General features: G+C 44.1%; 1 protein-coding gene across 1 annotated transcript in view; it reads right to left on the reverse strand.

Moving 5' to 3' along the window:
* Nucleotides 1-6,785: 6,785 nt before the first annotated feature.
* LOC142258769 (uncharacterized) overlaps nt 6,786-23,601 on the reverse strand; it is a 52,939-nt gene continuing 36,123 nt past the window's right edge. The window contains exons 10-13 of the mRNA XM_075331370.1: nt 19,176-19,256; nt 18,888-18,978; nt 7,608-8,252; nt 6,786-7,523 (exon numbers count right to left, since the gene is read on the reverse strand). Of these exons, the coding sequence (XP_075187485.1) occupies nt 7,204-7,523; nt 7,608-8,252; nt 18,888-18,978; nt 19,176-19,256 (1,137 nt within the window). The 3' untranslated portion in view covers nt 6,786-7,203. The remainder of the gene's footprint in view (nt 7,524-7,607; nt 8,253-18,887; nt 18,979-19,175; nt 19,257-23,601) is intronic.

Raw genomic sequence — 23,601 nt, forward strand, 5'->3', positions numbered from 1 at the left:
AATGAGCGGAACTGTCCATCTGAAAAAGCTGATACACCCAGCTCAAGCCCTCCCTCCCCCATTCTCCAAAAACCTCCAATCGCTTTAGTTCACCCAGCTTGGGGGTAATTCTATATAGGAGTATGTCTGGAACATTCCTTTACACCCAGTAACTCTTTACAATTACGCCATACGTTGTATAGAGTGGGAAAGCCACTTGCTTTGGTCTTAAAAAGATAAGCTTCATGATGGTCTAGGAGAAATCTCTTCCCCAGTAGAAGTTTAATTACTGGCTCCCTAATCTCCTGCTCCCCCTCACTTGCCCAGCCCCTAAGATGTTGTAACTGGGCTGCTAGAAAGTAGCTCCAAGTGTGCGGTAACGCTAACCCTCCCTGGTCTATAGGCAGCTGTAACTTTTCAAGTTTAATTCTAAGGATCCCTTTTTTCCAAACTAAGTCTCTGAAAATGTTATGCATTCGTCTGAACCAGAATTTATGGATCCAAAATCGGGAAGTTGTGTAATATATATACCATACTAGGCATGAGGCAGATTTATTCAGATTTGTCCTAACCAAAGCTGATAATGGGAGCTTCGACCATGCCTCTACTTTAGCCTTGATTCTACACATTAGGGAGGCAAGATTTAGTGCTATTATTATTATTATTATTTATTATTATAGCGCCATTTATTCCATGGCGCTTTACAAGTGAAAGAGGGTATACGTACAACAATCATTAACAGTACAAGACAGACTGGTATAGGAGGAGAGAGGACCCTGCCCGCGAGGGCTCACAGTCTACAGGGAATGGGTGATGGTACAATAGGTGAGGACAGAGCTGGTTGCGCAGTGGTCTACTATACAGTCAGCTGGGTTAGTGGAGACATTTATGCCCAGGTATTTAAATTCCTGAACCACTGGATTATTAAATAAAGTGGAGGAGGTCCGAGCAGCATCATAACTCAAAGGCATCAGTGCAGAATTTCCTTAGACCCAAATAGTCCCCAAACTCTTCAATTATATTTTGGGCACATGGTAGTGAACGCTCAGCCTTCGCAAAAAATAACAATATGTCATCTGCATAAAGCGCTATTCTTTCTTCTTTTCCATATTTAAGCCCCTCTAGACCTGGTTATTGGGACAATTTAGAAAGTATTTAAAATCAAGGTCCCCTTAGAGCCTATAATATGTGTATTGGGGAATAGAGAAGGTGGTTAGCTCCCAATGATGAGGAAAAAAACTACAAAACTTAGCAGAAAGTGATTATAAAAGCTCGAACACAGGAGATGTTCCCACAAAGAAGGAATGGATTGTAGATGGAAATAGTAATTTGTAATATGAACATGATTATTATTGTAGTATAGAGAAGTTACAGACATTGATCAGACATGGAGATTGTGCGCTGAAAGTAACTGTAATCAATGGCAGATCGCTGAGATTGGGAGTTAGGAGAAGAGGGAGGAGGAGGAATGTTGAGTATTTTGGGGGAGGTTGTAATACTCTTATCCATATAGTGAATATATAAATATATAATAATGTGAAATGTTCTATGCACATGAAATATCGTTTATTTGATTTTTAGAAAACAGACGTCTATTACTGAATATATTATATTTCTAGTGTAACTTCTAACTTGTTTTCCCTTTCTTGTTTACTTATAAGTGCATCTCAATAAATTAGAATATCCTGAAAAAGTTAAATTTATTTCAGTAATTCAATACAAAAAGGGAAACCTATATATTATAGAGTCATATTTCAAGTGTTTATTTCTGTTAATGTTGATGATTATGCCTTACAGACAATGAAACCCAAAAGTCATTATCTCACAAAATTAGAATAATTACCACAAAACACCTGCAAAGGCTTCCTAAGCATTTAAAATGGTCCTTTAGTCTGGTTCAGTAGGCTACACAATCATGGGGAAGACTGCTGACTTGACAGATGTTCAGAAGGCAGTCACTGACACACGTGGGTAAGCCACAAAAGATCATTACTAAAGAAGCTGGCTGTTCACAGAGTGCTATATCCAAGCATATGAACAGCAAGTTAAGTGGAAGGAAAAAGTGTGGTAGAAAAAGGTGCACAAGCAATCGGCAAGCAAGCAAGCAGCCCTGATAGGATTGTTAAGAAAAGGCCATTCAAAAATATGGGGGAGATTCACAAGGAGTGGATGCTACTGGAGTCAGTGCTTCAAGAGCCAACAAACACAGACGTATCCAGGACATGGGCTACAACTGTCGCATTCCTTGTGTCAAGCCACTCATGACCAATAGAGTAGACAAGTCCCAGAGTCTGGAGGAAGAGTAGAGAGGCCACAATCCAAGCTGCTTGAGGTCTAGTGTGAAGTGTCCACAATCAGTGATGGTTTGGGGAGCCATGTCATCTGCTGGTGAAGCTCCACTGTGCTTTTTCAAGATTGAAGTCAACACAGCCGTCTACCAGGAAATTTTAGAGCATTTGTTGCTTCCCTCTGCCAACAAGCTTTTTGGAGACAAAAATTTCATTTTCCAGCAGGACTTGGCATCTGTCCACACTGCCAAAAGTAATAATACCTTGTTTAATAGCCACAAGATCACTGTGCTTGATTGGCCAGCAAACTCGCCTGACCTAAACCCCATAGAGAACCTATGGGGTATTGTCAAGAGGAAGATGAGAGACACCAGACCCAACAATGCAGATGAGCTGAAGGCTGCTATCAAAGCAACCTGGGCTTCCATAACACCTCAGCAGCGCCACAGGCTCATCGCCTCCATGCCATATTGATGCAGTAATTCATGAGAAAAGAGCCCCGACCAAGTATTGAGTGCATTTACTGTACAGACTTTTCAGTAGGCCAACAAATACATTAAATGGAAATAAACTTGGGGCTACAGAACAGGAGAAGGACTTGGGTATTCTGATTATATGTAAGCAAAGCAGCAGCACTCAATGTCAAGCAGCAGCTGCTAAAGCAGGGTTTTAGGGTGTATAAAAAGAGATTAGATCCTGTGATTCCAACTTATTGTTACCCCTCTATAAATCACTTGTAAGGCCACATCTAGAATATGGGTCCAGTGTTTAAAAAGGATATTAAGAAGATAGTCAGTTTAATAGCGGGTAACTAGACTACTACAAGGAATGGAAGGCCTCCCATATGATGACAGGTTGAAAAAGTTGGATTTGTTTAGCTTACAAAAAACATCTCAGGGGAGATCTCATTGATATGTATAAATCCAAGTGTGGTCAATATAAAGGACTGGCACATGACTTATTTTTTCCAAAGACAATACTAAGGACCAGAGGGCATTCACTGTGAGTGGAAGAAAAACGATTCCGACAGCTAAATAGGAAAGGGTTCTTTACAGTTAGAGCAGTCAGACTCTGGAATGCCGACCACAAGAGGTAGTAATGGCAGATACTATAACAGCTTTTATAATCAGGGCTGGATGATTTCCTCAGTACACAAAACATTGCTGGTTATAAATGACTTAATGACAAAATGTATAATTGGTGGAGGAAGGTGGAACTAGATGGACCGAGGTATTTTTTCAACCTATATAACTAAGTAACATTTCGGAGTGTAAATTTTTTTTTTTTTTTATAAACCAAAATTTTTTATTTGTTTTTTTTTCATTAATGAAATGGGGTACAGAATGAAGAAAAGAGGGACCAACAAATCAAGATGGCAAATAACAAAGCATTTATAATGTAATATCCAGATATCCATCCCTTTCTTTAAGATCATTTTTTCAGTTGGTCTTATAAAATATACTAATTTTCTGAGATAATGACTTTTGGGCTTTTAGTGGCTATAAGCCATAATCATCAATATTAACAGAAATAAACACTTGAAATAGAACCCTCTGTGTGTAATGACTCTATATAATATATAGGAATAGATCCCTCTGTGTGTAATGACTCTATATAATATATAGGAATAGATCCCTCTGTGTGTAATGACTCTATATAATATATAGGAATAGATCCCACTGTGTATATTGACTCTATATAATATATAGGAATAGATCCCACTGTGTATAATGACTCTATATAATATATAGGAATAGATCCCTCTGTGAGTAATGACTCTATATAATATATAGGAATAGATCCCACTGTGTATAATGACTCTATATAATATATAGGAATAGATCCCTCTGTGAGTAATGACTCTATATAATATATAGGAATAGATCCCTCTGTGTGTAATGACTCTATATAATATATAGGAATAGATCCCACTGTGTATATTGACTCTATATAATATATAGGAATAGATCCCACTGTGTATAATGACTCTATATAATATATAGGAATAGATCACTATGTGTGTAATGACTCTATATAATATATAGGAATAGATCCCACTGTGTGTAATGACTCTATATAAGGCCTCCAACACACATCCGTTAAAACCACGTCCGTGTAAAACGGGCCGTTTTTCGGGTCCGTTTTCCGTTTTTTAGGTCCGTTTTTATGGTATGTGTGGCCTGCGTGTGTATCCCGTATGCTAGCCTTATGTGCGTGTGGAATGTCCGTGTGTGCGTAAGTGAAATAACTGACGTGTGTGTGTTGCCCGTGTGAAATGTTCCGTGTGTGTGATGCACAATGTCATTGATACATCTCGGCTGACAGCAGACAGAGTTGCGCGATGAGAATCAACTCGGGTGAACTTCACCTGACTTCATTGTCATGCCGCGGCTCTGTCTGTGTGCCGCGTACTGATTAGCGGTCACCCGTGCAGGATTCACCGGTGACCGCTAATCCCCTGAGTGACTGAAATGAGCAGCCCTCTCTCATACTTACCATTCCCCGATCACCGGTGCTGCACAGCTGTTATAAAAACTCCGGCGGCTTTTACTATTTTGAAAAAGCCGGCCGCTCATTAATCAATCTCGTATTCCCTGCTTTACCTGCCCACAGGCGCCTGTGATTGATTGCAGTCACACACGCCCACCACGCTGAGTGACAGCTGTGTCACTGCCCCCAATCACAGCAGCCGGAGGGCGTGTCTATACTGTGCAGTAAAATAAATAAATAATTCAAAAAAACGGCATGCGGTTCCCCCCCAATTTTAATACCAGCCAGATAAAGCCATACGGCTGAAGGCTGGTATTCTCAGGATGGGGAGCCCCACGTTATGGGGAGCCCCCCAGCCTAACAATATCAGTCAGCAGCCGCCCAGAATTGCCGCATACATTATATGTGACAGTTCTGGGACTGTACCCGGCTCTTCCCGATTTGCCCTGGTGCGTTGGCAATCGGTGTAATAAGGAGTTAATGGCAGCCCATAGCTGCCACTAAATCCTAGATTAATCATGTCAGGCGTCTCCCCGAGATACCTTCCATGAGTAATCTGTAAGTTACAGTAAATAAACACACACACCAGAAAAAATCCTTTATTTGCAATCAAAAGCACTAACAAATACCCTCGTTCTCCACTTTATTAAGCCCGAAAAAACCCTTCATGCCCGGCGTAATCCACGGAGGTCCAGCGTCGCATCCAGCTCTGCTACATGGAGGTGACAAAAGCTGCAGAAGACACCGCCGCTCATGTCAGCTCCACGAAGCTACTGAAGACAGCCGCGCGATCAGCTCAGCTGTCTCTGAGGTAACTCGCGGCCACCGCTGGATCCTCCAACTGTGACAGCAAGTCGCCAGAGTGACAGCGATGTAGTAACAGGTGAGTTGCTGTCACAGTTGGAGGATCCAGCGGTGGCCGCGAGTTACCTCAGTGACAGCTGAGCTGATCGCGCGGCTGTCTTCAGTAGCTTCGTGGAGCTGACAGGAGCGGCGGTGTCTTCTGCAGCTCCTGTCACCTCCATGTAGCAGAGCTGGATGCGACGCTGGACCTCCGTGGATTATGACGGGCATAGAGGGTTTTTTCGGGCTTAATAAAAGTGGAGAACGAGGATATTTGTTAGTGTTTTTGACTGCAAATAAAGGATTTTTTCTGGTGTGTGTGTTTATTTACTGTAACTTACAGATTAATCATGGAAGGTATCTCGGGGAGACGCCTGACATGATTAATCTAGGATTTAGTGGCAGCTATGGGCTGCCATTAACTCCTTATTACCCCGATTGCCAACGCACCAGGGCAAATCGGGAAGAGCCGGGTACAGTCCCAGAACTGTTGCATCTATTGTATGCGGCAATTCTGGGTAGCTGCTGACTGATATTGTTAGGCTGGGGGGCTCCCCATAACGTGGGGCTCCCCATTCTGAGAATACCAGCCTTCAGCCGTATGGCTTTATCTGGCTGGTATTAAAATTGTGGGGGACCGCACGCCGTTGTTTTTAATTACTTATTTTACTGCACAGTATAGACACGCCCACCGGCTGCTGTGATTGGGTGCAGTGACACAGCTGTCACTCAGCGTGGTGGGCGTGTGTGACTGCAACCAATCACAGGCGCCTGTGGGCGGGCAAAGCAGGGAATATGAGATTGATTAATAGTGGCCTGCTTTTTCAAAATAGTAAAAGCCGCCGGAGTTTTTATAACAGCTGTGCAGCGCCGCGGCAGTGATCGGGGAACGGTAAGTATGAGAGAGGGGGAGAAATGACCTACGGACTGAGAGAGGGACAGACAAGACAGAGAGACCGACAAAGAAATAAAGAAAATGACCAACATCACATGAAAAAAAGCACAAAACGTACACTGAGCAAACAGATGCGTCCGTGTCACTCGGGCGTACGCACAGACCCATTGACTTTCATTGGGTCCGTGCGTGCGTGTTGCGTGCTGAAAACGGACATGCTTCTGTGCAAAACGGAGACACAAATGTAGCACGCACACACGGACCTTAATGAAAAACGCACATGTGTCCTCAAACATTGCATAACATTGGTGCACGTTTGGCTGTGTCTCCGGTATATACAGAAACGGACCAAACACGCACGTGTTTCACGGATGTGTGTTTCAGGCCTAACATATAGGAATAGATCCCTCTGTGTGTAATGACTCTATATAATGTTTCCCTTTTTGTAATTGAATTACTGAAATAAATGAACTTTTTAAGGATATTCTAATTTATTGAGATACATTTGTACTTTCTTTTACTTTGCCTGTCCCTTGTGTTTTCTTTCTTCCTCAGTTTGTCAAATCTATAGTTTCTCCCAGTGTGAATTTTAATTTTTGGTCAATAAATTATAAGTAAAACATTTCCCACGTTCTAGGTATGACAATGGCTTCTACCTTTGTGAGTTTTATGTTTAAAAAGATCCCATTTGTGTGTAAAATATTTTCTTCATTCCAAGCATGAAAAAGGATTCTCCCCAATGTGAATTCTTTGGTGTTTACCAAGATTTGATTTCTGTGCAAAACATTTCCCACATTCTGAACATGAAAACGGCTTCTCCCCTGTGTGAATTCTTTGGTGTCTAGCAAGATTTGATTTCTCTGCAAAACATTTTCCACATTCTGAACATGAAAAAGGCTTCTCCCCTGTGTGAGTTCTCTGATGTGTAAGAAGATGTGATTTTTGGTTAAAACATTTCCCACATTCTGAACATGAATATGGCTTCTGCCCTGTGTGAGATCTTTGATGTGTAACCAGATGTGATTTATCTGCAAAACATATCCCACATACTGTACATAAAAAAGGCTTCCGCCCTGTGTGAGTTCTCTGATGTATAAAAAGACTTGACTTACGTGTAAAAGACTTCCCACATTCTGAACATGAAAAGGGTTTCTCCCCTGTGTGAGTTCTCTGATGTGTAGTAAATTCTGATTTGTTTTTACAACATTTCCCACATTCTGAACAGGTATATAGCTTCTCCCCTATGTGAGTTCTCTGATGTGTAACAAAATGTGATTTATGTGCAAAACATCTCTCACATTCTGAACATGAAAATGGCTTCTCCCCTGTGTGAATTTTCTGATGTATAACAAGACCTGACTTACTTGCAAAAGATTTCCCGCATTCTGAACACGAAAAAGGCATCTCCCCTGTGTGAGTTCTCTGGCAACTAACAGACTCTGAAGAAAATCTTTTCTCCCCATTGTGAATTTTTTTAGGAATTTTTCGATATTCTGAAGATGAAAATAGCATCTTTCCTGTAAGAGCACTTCGATTTTTAATGCGTCTTTTGTGATATTTATTTTTCTTAATAGTCTGTGATGAATCAGAGGGTAAAATTTGTTTAATAGAATCAGATGATAGATCTTTGCTGTGAAGAGATGATGGTATATCTGGAATAGTGGCATTCACTTCAGTTATATCATGTGTGATATGAAGGTCATCGGATTTTAAAATTGAAGATGTCAGTTGTGCCTCTAATGTTCTGGTACAGTCATCTGCCAAGAAAAAAAATAATTTTTAAAAATATATGCAAATTAATATCGAATATATAAATCTGAGTGTATGTATGTATGTATGTATGTATGTGTGTGTGTGTGTATGTATATATGTGTGTGTGTGTGTGTGTGTGTGTATGTCCGCTAAAGGAATCCGCACCGTCACATTTACAATCACAACATTTTGCACAGCTGCCTCATGTGACTCAGGGAACGTCATAGACTATGTTTTTACGGGAAAATTTAACCCCGCGCTTTATAGTTACTCTCCAAAAAAACCTGCCTCCATTAAAGTTAATGGAGCTGGGAACTTAAGGTCATTAATAGCAGCTCTGATTGGTTGCTATAAGAACAAAAGACATTCTTAGTATAAGAAGCTTATGTGTGAGGTAATAATGGTTTCTGTGGAGCAATGGCCAGAGAGACAGACTGAGAGACAGACAGACAGACAGACATACATAGGCACAGACAGAGACAGACAGACAGGGAAAGAGGCAGACAGGGAAAGAGACAGAGAGAGAGACAGACAAAAACATACAGAGACAGACAGGGAAAGAGACAGACAGAAACAGACAAAGAGATACAGAGAGAGACTGACAGAGACTGGAAGAGAGGGACAGAGACAGATACTATCTCGGGCAACGCTGGGTACTATAGCTAGTCATTTATAAAGTAGCGAGTAACACCGTCACCGGCATCCACGCACTGTCTTGTACCCTTTCCATGGCAGGGAATCTAGCACATTTACCCTCTCGGCCTCCCAACGTTGGCTTCAATGTCCCCTGTCCCTGCTGTCATCTCTCAGGGCCTGTGCACAGCACGCAGAGCTCTTGGGTGTGCGCATGTAGTCTTGAAAGGTCAGTGTGTACTACACAGGAAGTGGTTCTCAACCTATGGCCGAGAGACACTAGGTATTTAAAGCATCCTCCTCCTATGGGAGGTGCCTGGGCAATGCAGCCGATCCTTAGAGATGTGTTGCTAGTCGTCAGGTCCACTTCCATTTGTTGAGTGTTATGCTGTGTGTGCAAACACTTGTCTGTACCCTAGTATCCGCTGCCTGGCAGACATGCTGTATCTATCTATGGATACCAGCTGTAACTACAGTACCTGCCGCATGTGTGCCACCCCTGCAGCGGTTCGAACCGCTCGGATCTGGAAGGGTAACTATCCGTGGCTCGAGGGTCTCCGGACCTGGGGGCCACGCTCAAATGTAAAAGAGGACGAATATTTACAGGGCAATTAGTATAGATCGTGATGCCACCTGCGGTGTGCGGTAACGGGCAGTACCGCCGCTGCCGTTGGGAGTACCCAGCGTGATGGAATGGGGCAGGAAGGTGTTGTTACCCTCCGCGGGTAGGGGTATGCCCCGGGACTCTGGATGATGGAATGCAGGGGAGCGCAGACTTGCTGGAAGCATGGGATGACCATGTACTCACTCAGGCCAGTTATCGTGGTACTGGATGATGTTTTGTAAAGTCATTACACACACATGCTGCAAGTGAACCAAAAGTCCCAGTGCACCACTGCTGCTTGGGAAGGAGAGCACGTCCAGGTATCCGCTCCCAATAGTATTGCTGTGCTGAGTCCCAGTCTAGTCCGACCTCTCAGGAGCTTCGCTCCTCGGCCCCTCACACTATGAGGCCACTACTTCACTTCTCCTGGGGCTCCAACCCCCGGTTCCCTCTCCCTTTGAGAGTTTCTACTACACTTCCTCTCCCTTCGCTCTCCTGGAGCTGACTGACTCATCACCTCCCACCAGTCTTGCTGACCCTCAAAGTGGGCAGCCCTCTCCAACTAGACCTACCCACTGGCCTGTCTGTCCTGTACTGGTGTGAGTGTGGATTGGAGGTTTGAATGCAGTTGGTAGGAATACCACTGGGTTGAACCTGGAACCAAAGAGGGTGTGTTCTGCACTATAAGGACAGGAGTGCAGTTCCCTGTGACACCCTGACTAGTGCAGGGGCGTCACACATGTATCCTGCAGTGACTGTCAGTATCCTATCCCCTCCTGGTTGAGCTGGTGCTGCGGTCCGGTTGGTCGACTCATGCTAGCACCCGCGAGTATAACATAGCTAAAGAAATCACAAGTTATATAAATTGTAATTATTTACTAAAACAAAAACGGTTTACAATCTAACAGTAGACCTCAGAGCCGCAAGCAGTAGACCAAGATATTTAACCCTCTTTGTTCATTTTTCCTCCCATATATAAACCATCAAATAATGTTTTGTAGGCCAAAATTATACTAAACTGCTTTTCCGTCAGTGGAAAAATGGAGGGTTCCACAATGGTCGGAGCTCAAAGACTCTTCATTATAAAGAGATATGGCTTCTGTAGAGTCAAAATAGTAATTTAGACTAAAGTAGAACACGGTAAATGCTATTTATTGACTGCATGTTGAGGTATCACTATTTATTTAAAGAGCTTCCAAATGCAATGTTTGATCACTTCTAATTCAAATTTTTGGTGAAAGTTTTGCTTTTTTCTTTATCCCCTTCACGACCATGGACGGATATATCAGTCATGGAGCGTGTCCCAGTAAGCCCCGCCCCCTGCCGCGGGCAGGCGGCGTTGATCGGCACACATATCAGCTGTTTTCAACCTGCATGTTACGAGTGGAATCGCATTCCACCCGTAAAATTAACCCCTTACATCTCGCTGCCAAAGTCTGGCAGCGAGATGTATATACGCGCGGTGAAGATTTTCACTTACCGCCGCCCCCACCGGAAGTCACGTGAGTGATAATGTGATTTTCGGTGGTTGCTATCGTTGCACAGGGTCATGTGATGACGCCTGCAGCTATGACGTTTCACTTTCGTTTTCCCTCCGCCCTGAGCAGAGTGAAACAGGAAGTGACTGTATCTGCTGTTTACAGCTGTATAGCTGTGATCAGCAGATAGATAAGAGCGATCGGATTTCTGATTGCTATAGCCCCCTAGGGGAACTAGTAAAATAAAAAAAAAAAGTAAAAAAAAAAGTTTAAAAAAAAACCCCAAAAAACAAAAACCTAAAAGTTTAAATCACCCCCCTTTCCACCATTGAAAATTAAAGGGTTAAAAAATAAATAAATATACACATATTTGGTATCGCCGCGTTCAGAAATTCCCAATCTATCAAAATATAAAATCAATTAATCTGATTGGTAAACGGCGTAGTGGCAAAAAAATTCCAAACGCCAAAATTACGTTTTTTGGTCGCCACAAGTTTTACACAAAATGCAATACCAGGCGATCAAAACATAGCATCTGCGCAAAAATGGTACCATTAGAAACGTCAACTCGAGATGCAAAAAATAAGCCATCACTGAGCCATAGATCCCAAAAATGAGAACTCTACTGGTTTCGGAAAATGGCGCAAAACGTACGCCACTTTTATTGGACAAGCTTGTGAATTTATTTTAACCCCTTAGATACAAGTAAACCTATACATGTTTGGTGTCTACAAACTCGCACCGACCTCAGGCATCATACCCACACATCAGTTTTACCATATAGTGAACACCGTGAATAAAACATCCCAAAAACTATTGTGCCATCACACTTTTTTTGCATTTTTTCTGTACTTGGAATTTTTTTGCTGTTTTCCAGTACACCATATGGTAGAACTTATGGTTTCATTTAAAAGTACAACTTGTCCCACAAAAAACAAGCCCTCATATGGCAAGATTGATGGAAAAATAAAAAAGTTACGGCTCTCGGAAGGGGAGCAAAAAACAAAAACGCAAAAATGGAAAGTGCCCCGGGGCTGAAGGGGTTAAATAAATGCAAAACAAAATCAGTCTCACATACAACTAAGATAAAGTACAAATCTAAGAAACACTGGAATCAGATTATATAAAAAACTGACCCGCTAATCAAACAGGTGTGAACAGGAGCCAGCTGAAAACACATAACTATAAAATCTCATATATATACAATACAGACCAAAAGTTTAGACACACCTTCTCATTCAAAGAGTTTTCTTTATTTTCAGGACTCTGAAAATTGTAGATTCACATTGAAGGCATCAAAACTATGAATTAAAACTGTGGAATGAAATACTTAAAAAGTGTGAAACAGCTTAAAATATGTCTTATATTCTAGCTTCTTCAAAGTAGCCACCTTTTGCTTTGATTACTGCTTTGCACACTCTTGGCATTCTCTTGATGAGCTTCCAGAGGTAGTCACTGGAAATGGTTTTCCAACAGTCTTGAAGGAGTTCCCAGAGATGCTTAGCACTTGTTGGCCCTTTTGCTTTCACTCTGCGGTCCAGCTCACCCCAAACCATCTCGATTGGGTTCAGGTCTGGTGACTGTGGAGACCAGGTCATCTGGCGTAGCACCCCATCACTCTCCTTCTTAGTCAAATAGCTCTTACACAGGGGTCATTGTCCTGTTGAAAAATAAATGATGGTCCAACTAAACGCAAACCAGATGGAATAGCACGCCGCTGCAAGATGCTGTGGTAGCCATGCTGGTTTAGTATGCCTTCAATTTTGAATAAATCCCAAACAGTGTCACCAGCAAAGCACCCCCACACCATCACACCTCCTCCTCCATGCTTCGCAGTGGAAACCAGCCATGTAGAGTCCATCCGTTCACCTTTTCTACAAAGACACGGTGGTTGGATCCAAAGATCTCAAATTTGGACTCAACAGACCAAAGCACGGATTTCCACTGGTCTAATGTCCATTCCTTGTGTTCTTTAGCCCAATCAAGTCTCTTCTGCTTGTTGCCTGTCCTTAGCAGTGGTTTCCTAGCAGCTATTTTACCATGATGTCCTGCTGCACAGTCTCCTCTTAACAGTTGTTCTAGAGATGAGAAGGTGTGTTCAAACTTTTGGTCTGTACTGTATATAATTTTATTAAAAGTGTGGACAGTCTGGTGCAGGGCGAATGCTACTACAATTATATAAAAGAACTGATCCGAACATCAAACAGGTGCCAGCTGAAAACACATTATAACTACAAGAACACATACAACTGCACTCTGTATTTTTGTACTTATAATGTGTTTTCAGCTGGCACCTGTTCATTTTCAAGGGGGTGACGTTGACAAAAGATGCCCATGCTCTTTAGGAGTCAACTCTGCGCTTTCAGCAGGGCATCGATTCTTTGACTGCCTGTTTTAGCAGTTCCCACACAGGAGCCAATTTTCTGCTCCAGTGGTGGACAGTCTATTTGAAAATTTCATAGTTGAATTTGTAATTGAGCTGGAGATACGCCAGCTAGACTTACTACTGCTAGTCCCAGCCATTTAGACTTGAAGCGGCTCTCTCATGCAGGTCAGTGTCTATCCCAGGAATGGCAAAGCATTTATTTTGAAAAAAATATTATTCAAGGCAGGCAGCTCTGTATAAATACGACAGCTTTGAATCATGGAATAAGACTCTGTTTCCATTTTTGGTTTGGTGGTACTGTGGCGGTGATGAAGCGTGGACTGGTCAAGGTCTTCTCTTTATCTTTGAAGACTAGTGACAGTTTCAGGACTAGAGTCACTCATTACTATCTTAGGCTTTATATTTAAACATAGTTTCATGTTTCCTTTGGTACTTAAAGAGGTAATCTCAGTTTTATTGCCAGCAACTCCCAGCAGAGCATTTGAGTTGCAACTGCTTTTTAGTCAAGCGCTTTCAGTTATAAGTAGTTGTGTTTTCCCAGCAGTCCTTGCTGAAGATACAAATCCAATTGTTCTCTGGTCGCCTTGGTGAAAGGTCCTGTCTAGCAGTGTTTCTGAAGTCGGACTTTATCTTTTTTTATGCTGCTTTCCCCTGTTTGTCTTACCTTTCCTTGTGTAGTAATAGTGCAGTGGTGGGGCTAGCATCTCCCACCTGCCAATGCAGTAGCCAGGGCATCTACAGGGTTTTATCAGGGTCTCAGGTTCCTGCTAGGTGACAGTTGAGGAGACTGTATAGGACCTGACTAGAAATGTAGGTGACTATTGGGGATCTCAGGACAAGAGTAAACACTATACTTTAGCTGGAGAGGGGAGTATACCTTAAAAGAAACACATTAAAGAAGTTTTATAAGATTTGGGGGCGTGGTTGGATACTCCGGGTCTTCCCTCTTCGGCACTGCTGCAAGATAGCGTGGGAGACCAGGTCCTTCTTCTCGTATCTGGATGATAAATTTATTGGAGTGGGGTGACTTGCGTACTGCTGTGGCATATTTGGTTGCTAACATTGGATTGGTCTCTGTTATGGGCAGGGCATTGAAGATTAATATATATTTTGTGACTTATATCTTTGTGGGGCATGGTCTACTGGTGCAATAATTTGTGTGTTGTTTTCGTTTCTGATGGAGGAAAAGGAGAACCGGAGGAAAAAAGGAAAACGGGGGCACGAAATCCATACAGGCAGTTTGTCATGAACCTGCTTCAGCCCATAGAAGGACTTCGTTGTGCCCCCATAATCCGGATACTAGACTAATTCTTATCCTGTCAGCCAAGAGCGTCTTTTGGGGATGCAATGAAATGTGTAGTGTTCAATGCTGCTAATCATAGTATCGCAGGATAGAGCATGGAGTAAGGTATCTCCAACTGACGTAATCTGCGTTTAATGTTCATGAATTGTGCCCATTTCTTCTCGATTTCCACAGAGTAGTCTGGGAAAAGCGATACTACATCCACCCACAGCCAACTTCGGGATGTCCCTAGCTGTTCTCAAGATTATGTCTCTGTAGTGCAGAATTTTCATAAGCACTCTACCAGACCCCCGGGGGTAAGGGTCTGGTAGGGACCCTAAGGGCATGTTCAATGGGAAATAACTGAGTCAGAACATATTTCCCAAAGGTCGTTATAATCCAATCTTCAAAAAATTCTGCTGGCTTGGTGCCCTCCACCCTCTCTGACACCCCCACCATACAGATATTGTTTCTGCACAGGTGGTTCTCCAAGTCGTCTTGTTTTGCCCAGATGATATCTATAACTCTCCCATGCACCTGCACATCTTTGCTCATTGGCCACAGAACAACGTCCATTTCACTCACTTTTTCCTCCAAGGCCGTAGTCCGCTTTGTCTGCTGTCTCATATCATGTCTCACGCTTGACAATTCTGGCTTAATGCAGCCCATTTGATAGGTGAGATTATTGAGGGAATGATTACAGACTTCAATGGCTGCCATGAAGCCACCGAGTAGCCTCAATATTCTACAATGTAGAGCGATGCAGTACAGTGTCCTGACAAGCTGCTTGTGACAAGTGTCCCGCCTGATGCTGTGACTGTGGGGTCTCCCTATTCTGACCAGGAGCCTACACCTGCGGGTCTGTCTCCACTGGATTTTGCTGTATTATCCACTGTCTCTGGGGTCCGTTAGTCGCAGGCTCCAATCACAAGGGTATCTGCTGGATCCCTTCTTCCAGAAGTGAGAGGGATGGCCAGGATGCGTCCTCATCACTCCCCTCCACATCATTTTTCTCTCTATGCAAGTCCTGCAACTTCTTTGCACTCCTTTTTGGTCTCTGCTGCTGGGCTTGTGGTGACCCCGTACTCTTCTGGGGACCCCCTCCCGTCCCCAGGGATCTCTGCAGAGCATATTGTGCCAGACGACCTGCAGCCTCTTTGTGCTGCAGCTCTGACAGCCTTTCCCGCCACTCTACTGCCCGCAGCGGCATCTTGTGCGACCTTTATCACACTCTTGAGGGGTCTCATCTTCCTCCTGTTGCAGTTCCCACAGGTCTGGATTATTGGCAGAGGCCCCCTGTCTCCCCCTCTCACCGCTGCTTGCTCTGGACTGTGCCTGCTGCAGGTGAGCCAGGATGTGTCGGAAGGCAGTAGGACCCAGCGGAGCACTCACCACACCAGCATCGCTGCAACTCCAGTGACGCTTCCTCCCAGCACACCTGTCCTCTGCTCAGTCCCCGCAGCTACTGTCCGCAGCTCGCGCCTCTTCAGCAGGCCAAGCCACCAACGCAACCCCGTCAGGCTAGCTCTGTCTTCTTGCCTCTCCACTATCTTCAGGCAGGGGTAAGATGGCTGTCGCTCCCAAAACACGCTGCTCAGTCCCAGGCTCAGCTCCTATCCTCCGCTTCCAGGTGGGAAATCCGCGCAACCATCCTCATAGCTTGCTCCTGCCTCCCACCAGGGTTTTCTGGGGATAAGTTGTAGCCCCCAACAATGGGGTATATTAAGGATTTTATGGTCAGGATCTACGGAGCTCTCCCTCAACGCGTCCGTTCGGCAACAGAGCATGGTCATGCCCTTGGAACACTTTTTCTTCATTTGAACTGCGCACGTGACTATCACGGCCTTTGCTCCACGTGGGGTCAAGCATCTTGTCGTCATCCCTTGTGTAGTCTTCCCCTACTCCTCAGCCCTGCCCTCCTTCTTAGTCTGCACACTGATGAAATCCACAGCATTTGGCACCTGTTTCATCATCCTCTGAGCTGTGGTCTGGTAATCTGCAGATCGTGTACACAAGCCTTCTCACGGACTCATAGTCCACACAACAAGTGGTTGGGCGTCAGTGAACTCTGTCTCTTCCACCTCTGAGGCAGAGAAAGGTGGATGGGCCACAGGACTCCAGTCAGTAGAGTCATCAAAAAGCATAACTCATTGCTGCATGACTTGTGGCTCACAATGCTTAACTGATTTTGAATGTTTTTTTGTGGAAGGAAGTTGACCATAGAACTTAGGAGACGACTGAGCTTTCAGGTGTGGACCGGGTGGAAGACAATGAAAGGAACTAGAGGCACTGGTAGCCATATAATCTAAAACCACCTCAAGCTCTGGCCTCACCAGTCGTGCAGCGGTACTTGGGCCAAGAAATGATGAAGACCAGCCTGCAGCCTGCGTGCACCAGAAGAAAGTGTTTCAATTTGGAGCGTATTAGGCACACATCTACCAGGTCCTCGCCTTAAAGCAGCTACAATACCAGCAGCACCACCACCAGCAGCACCATGACCAACAGCACAACAACCAAAAGACACCACGGCCACGTCCCCTTTTAGATGTTCTTCTCATTCAGATTATTAAACGGCCTGTATACAGAGAATGACTATAATAAAGCCTGTATGTGCTGTTTTGGAGTGCTACGTGAAGCTGTGTGATGCAGCACAGTATGATCTAGCCAATAGATTACACGGCCTGTACGCTGCTGTTTTGGACCACTATGTAAAGCAGCGCTGTATTTGATTTTGAGTTACATGCACCCATCACTGTCCCTCACTCCCACAGTGTCCTATCCCTACAATGTATTTGTATTTTAGTAACTGCACCCATCACTGTCCCTCACACCAGCAGTGTACTCTCCCTATTCTAGTCAACGCAAAATGGCCTTTATACAGGCTAAGTCACAGGATGCGCCGGCCAGTCACAGCCATGACAATAATTGGCACAGCTGCAATGGCTCCAGAATTGCCACAGCCTAAAATCTTCCTGATTGGCTGCTCTGCAACCTTTCAACAAGCTTTATTTGGGTTACAAACCTGAACAGGAACCGGACGTACACTAAGGGGTACTTTGCACACTACGACATCGCAGGTGCGATGTCGGTGGGGTCAAATCGAAAGTGACGCACATCCGGTGTCGCTGTCAACATCAGAGTATGTGAATCATTTTTACTATGATTAACGAGCGCAAAAGCGTCAAAATCGTATGATTGGTGTAGCGTCGGTAATTTCCATAATTTCGGAAGGACCGATGTTACGATGTTGTTCCTCATTCCTGCGGCAGCACACATCGCTGTGTGTGAAGCCGCAGGAGCGAGGAACATCACCTTACCTGCATCCTGGCTGCAATGAGGAATGAAGGAGGTGGGCTGGATGTTTACGTCCCGCTCATCTCCGCCCCCTGCTTCTATTGGCCGCCTGCCATGTGACATCGCTGTGACGCTGCACGACCCGCCCCCTTAGAAAGGAGGCAGGTCGCCGGCCATCGCAATGTCGCAGGGCAGGTAAGTGCATGTGCAGCTGCCATACCAATAATGTTCGCTACGGCAGCAATCACAAGATATCGCTGCTGCGACGGGGGCGGGGACTATCGCGCTCGGCATCGCTACCCTCGGCTTGCGATGTCATAGTGTGCAAAGTACCCCTAAGTTTGTCTTCAGGCTTCACCACCAAACACAAAGTGTCCAGTACGGACCCAAAACTTTACAGTTCGGGTTCGCTCATCCCTATTTATGATCATTTTTATTAGCCATTAAAAAGCAACATTATGTTACAAAGCAAGCTTTCCAGACTACTTAGGTCTCTTCATCACCTACAAGATTATTATTTTGTTTCTCCCACTGAGAGCAATCAATCTTTATTCACCTGGCGAACACGGCACCAAACTAAGAATCTAGGACGTCACCAGCATCATTACCCTCCGCTTTCTCTTAGGGGTCCACCATACTGATTAGATTCTTCTTCCCATGATTTTCTAAGTTGTCTGCACATTCTACGTACGCTGTCATTTGGCTTTACAGATTAGAGATCTGGGCAGCTAAGGGGATAGAATGGATCCTACCTGTGAGATCCGGCTGATACAGATCTCACTCCAACAGAAGAGCGTCCAATGCTCAAAATAATGGGGACAGTTTTGGGTGAAGGAGAATGAGGTGGTCTAGCAGCAGAATGGTGACCATTTGATATGGTCGGACTACAACCCTGATAAAGCAGCCACAGCCGGTGACTGAGAAGAATCTGTGACTTCTGTGCATTTAGTGGTCACTACTCACCTGGGCGGTTATCTGTAGGAATATCCTCTTTACTCCGCTCATCACCCCTCACATATGTCTCTGTAGTATTAATATGGGGCAGATCTTCACCCTGAAAGAAATATTGTAAAAGTCACAGACAGATGGAGAAGTCACATCTATGATCAGCTCTAATCCTGCCATCTCCACCGCTCTCATTACACAAGTATAACACATATAATACTGGAGGATAAAACAAGACTGAGCACAAGACCTTCACAGCCGTCTACACATCATAGGGAGATTTCATGGCACCTTCTCTCCATCTACCTGATGATCCTGAGGAACATCGGGATCTTCTTGTTTACAGTCCTGTGGGAGAAGAGGACGGGGACATCTCTCTGGTGTTGTCCTCTTACTGGATAGAACTGGAGGAGACACATACAGGGACTGAATTCATTCCTTACATACAGATAATTATAGGCCGTGTGTATTTAGTCCTGTCTATTACCAGGTGATGTGAGGGGCTGGGGATCCTCCATCATGACGTCCTTGTACAGATCTTTGTGTCCTTCTAAATACTCCCACTCCTCCATGGAGAAATAGACGGTGACGTCCTGACACCTTATAGGAACCTGACACATACAATGATACCGTCACCCCCGATCCCTTCATAGCGTTACTGTATAATGTCCCAGCATTCCCAGCAGTGTCACCTCTCCAGTCAGCAGCTCAATCATCTTGTAGGTGAGTTCTAGGATCTTCTGGTCATTGATGTCCTCATGTATCGGGGGGTGAGGTGGAGGCCCCGTGATTGGGCTCAGGGGTCTTCCCCATCCCTCAGACACAGGGGCCTGACAGCGCTCACTAGAGGTCTTCTTCACTACTGTGTAATCCTGGTTATGGAGAGACACAGTAATAAATCTCACTCCAGACATTTCCAGAGTCCTCACCTCTCCAGTTCTGTCCATCTGTTATTCCCATAGATAAGAATGATGTAATGTGACGTCATCAGAATCTCTCACCTCTCCAGTAAGCCGGAAGAGGATCTCTAGGGTGAGGTGTAATATCCTCTCCGCCATCTTGTCCCTGTCCATATCCATCCTTCACGGGGCAATCAGGAGAATTCTCTTATATAGAATAAAACCACTGAGAGGATACAATAGTATAAGGACCTGAATGGGAAGGAGATGAGTCGATATGTAAAATTAATGGAGATAATAATGGAGGGAAGATATCATTTGGGCAGTTAAAAAAAATTTCAACATGAAATGAATTAGCAAAACCGACCCATAAGAGTATTTCACTTAAAATGGTATCAATGAAAACGTCGGCTCATCAAGCAAAAAACAAGTCCTCACTCAACTCTGATATCGGAAAATGGAGACACAAACCGATTTTTTTTTTTTTTTTTTTTACAAAAGTCTGATTTTTATTCACTTCTAGAGATGAGTGAACCTGAAGTTCGGTTTTCGGTATAAACTCAGACTTCTCCAAGATAGTAAAGTTCAGTTTTGGGTTCGGGAGCTTCACGTATGGAAACCACTCTCGTGTGATCAGAAGTATTGTGCACCAAGAAATAAAACTGAAAAAACTCGCCCTCCCCCGGAAGTGATCTGTTTATGGCTGCATGTGGGCGGAGACCCGAACTGCCAATCAGTGATTTCAAATAAAGTTCAGGTCAAGTCCAGAACCGATCTTTACAAATGTTCAGCTGGACCAGCAGAAGCCGAACGTCCACGGGTCCGCTCATCTCTAGTCACCACTTAGATAATAAGAAATGTCTGATATTGCCGTAATCACACTGACCTGGAGAATCACGCTGACCGCTCACTGCCAGCACATCGTGAATGTAGTAAAAAATATTAAAAAAAAATAAATTATGGAATTACTTTTTTTTTTTCACCATTTCACCGCATTTTGAATTTTTACTTAATTTCCAGTAGAGTCATTTTAAAGAAAAAAAACAAACAAACAAATTACTATGCTTTATACGGCAATGTGGGTGGAAAAATAAAAGAGCTACACACAATCATGTAGCAATGGAGAGGAAATCCGTCCATATCTACATAAGGCACAGACAGTTTATTACTGCCTCTGCCTTCTCTGTCACTATATACACAGCTCTGCGGTGCAATACAGCGGGAATGGTGAGGGACCTGACAGTAACACAGATCTCTGTGTGAGAGCCCATCCACCATCGGTACTTGCGAACTGAAATTGTTTGGGGCCTGGTAAGTGCGATTATTTTTTTGGGGGGGATATTTGCTTTCTTTTGGGGGTGTCCGCTTTCTTTGATAAACGTCCTGCTGTATTCTTTAACTTTTTTAGATGTTTGGCCAATTCATTATGGAACCACAACCAAGGTTTATTTTTGGGGTAGGGCTTATATTTTAAGTACACTCCCTGACAGAAGTTGTGTCGCTTATCCATGTTATGTAAATAAAAGCTTATAACCCCACTTTAAATTCATCCATTGGTTTTATAAATTAACCTTTTGAAAGCTGAAACCCTCTGAAATTCGGTTTAGGTTATGAAAATAAAGTTGCTCAAAATATTGATCATTTAATGAACACAGAAAGGTCAGATTTTGGCAAGACAAAAGTTTTGTCGCTTTGTCATATAATGCACCCAATCCTAGTTTACATCCTCACCTGTGCTCACTAAATGATCGGTTAATTAGTGGGTGTGTATAAAAAGAAACCCAGCACCCCAGACCTTGAGTTGAACTGCAACTTGACCTCTGACAACATGCCAAAAATCCACCCTGCGACCGAAGCCTTGATTATCAAGAGACTGAAGGGTAGATCCACTGCAGAGGTGTCTGGCACCTTTAAAGTGTCTCAGCGTCAAGTATAAAGAATTAAAAAAAGATTTGAAGAGACTGGAGATATTTTTGACAAGCCCAGGTCCGGCAGACCCCGCAAGACAACTGCTCAGGAGGAACGTTTGTTGGTTAGAAAATCCAAATCCAACCCTTTTCCGCTGCACCAGAGCTCCATCAGGCCTGGTCACCTCAAGTCCATGTGTGAACTAGAACAGTTTGTAGGATTCTGTGTTAAAATGGCCTCCATGGTGGAATCAGTGCCCAGAAGCCAGCACTAAATAAAAGGCAATTAAAAAACCGTGTGGCATTTGCCAAGTCCCACAGCCTGCTAAACAGATGGACGCTGGAAAAGTGGCAGAAGGTGGATTTCTCTGATGAATCTTCAGTTGAATTACACCACAGCCACCACAACTACTGCAGGAGACCTACTGGAGCCCGTATGGATCCAAAATACACCCAGAAAGATCATGGTCTGGGGTTACATTCAGTATGGAGGTGTGCGAAAAATTTGCAAGGTGGAAGGCAATATCAATAGCCTAAAATATCAAGAAGTATTAGCTACCTCTTACATTCCCAATCATAAAAGGGGTAAAATTCTGCAGCAGGATGGTGCTCCATGTCATACATCCATCTGTACAACAAAGTTCCTCCTGGCAAAGAAGATCAAGGTGCTCAAGGACTGGCCAGCCCAGTCACCAGACATGAACATCATTGAGCATGTTTGGGGTAGGAGGAAAGAGGAAGCTTGGAAGACAAAACCAAAGAATCTAGATGACCTCTGGGAGGCATGTAAGATGCATTCTTTGCTATCCCTGATGACTTCATCAATAAATTGTATGAACCATTGTTGAACCGCATGGATGCAGTCCTTCAAGCTCATGGAAGTCACACAAAATATTAAATATGGCTTTAATAGCACCACAACTTCATTCTCCAATGTTATGCAACAAGTTAATTATTTGTTTGAATTTCACATTACTTTCTGTGAGCGACAAAACTTTTGTCTTGCCAAATCTGACCTTTCTGTGTTCATTAAATGATCAATATTTCAGCTTTGCAGCAACTTTATTTTCATAACCTAAACCAAATTTGGGAGGGTTTCATCTTTCAAAAGAGTAATTCATAAAACTAATGGATGAATTTAAAGTCAGGTTATAAGCTTTTATTTACATAACATGGATAAGCGACAGAACTTCTGCCAGGGACTGTATACTCAAAAAGGCTCCCAAAAATCCCACTAGGGCTTATTTTCAGGATAGGTCTTATTTTCGAGGAAACAGGGTAGAAAGAGCTGACGGTGCCTCCTCCCCCATACACAGAGGCCATGTGATCATTATATCAGCCCCGAGTTACAAGGGAAGGAAGATGAAAATATAAATAAATACTGAACTGACCCCCCCCCGCCCCCTTCTGTTACGGGGGGACCGGCAGATTAGGACCAGGGGGTATATATATTAATCGCCAGTCGGGGCCCACCGTGCTCCAGATGACAAAGGAGCTGCTGGCACCTGAGGGTTAGGCGGAGACTATAGAGCTGGATGGCTCTGAGATAACCCAGGGACTCTGGGAACCGGTCACGTGTGTTGGGACACGTCAGACCGAACGACAACCCGATTAGCGTTTTGGTGCACCTAGCGCTACACCAACCACGTGTGCAGGAAACACGTCAGGCCGGGTGGTAACCAGGTAGCGTTGACCGGAAGACCGCCACGAAAGCGCCCTGTCGGCCACGTGTGTAGGACACGTCAGGCCGAGCGGTCCTCCGATTAGCGTTTCTGGCCACCTCTCGACTGGCCACGTGTGTGTAGGACACGTCAGGCCAGATGGGTACACCAGTAGCGTTGACCGGGAAGCCGAGGAGGATAAGGAACACCCTGTTAACTCCACAGGGGTCCTGGGGTACGCTGTCCGTGCGCGTAGGGGGCACAA

Source organism: Anomaloglossus baeobatrachus (assembly GCF_048569485.1).
Source record: "Anomaloglossus baeobatrachus isolate aAnoBae1 chromosome 5 unlocalized genomic scaffold, aAnoBae1.hap1 SUPER_5_unloc_1, whole genome shotgun sequence".
Lineage (NCBI taxonomy): Eukaryota > Metazoa > Chordata > Amphibia > Anura > Aromobatidae > Anomaloglossus > Anomaloglossus baeobatrachus.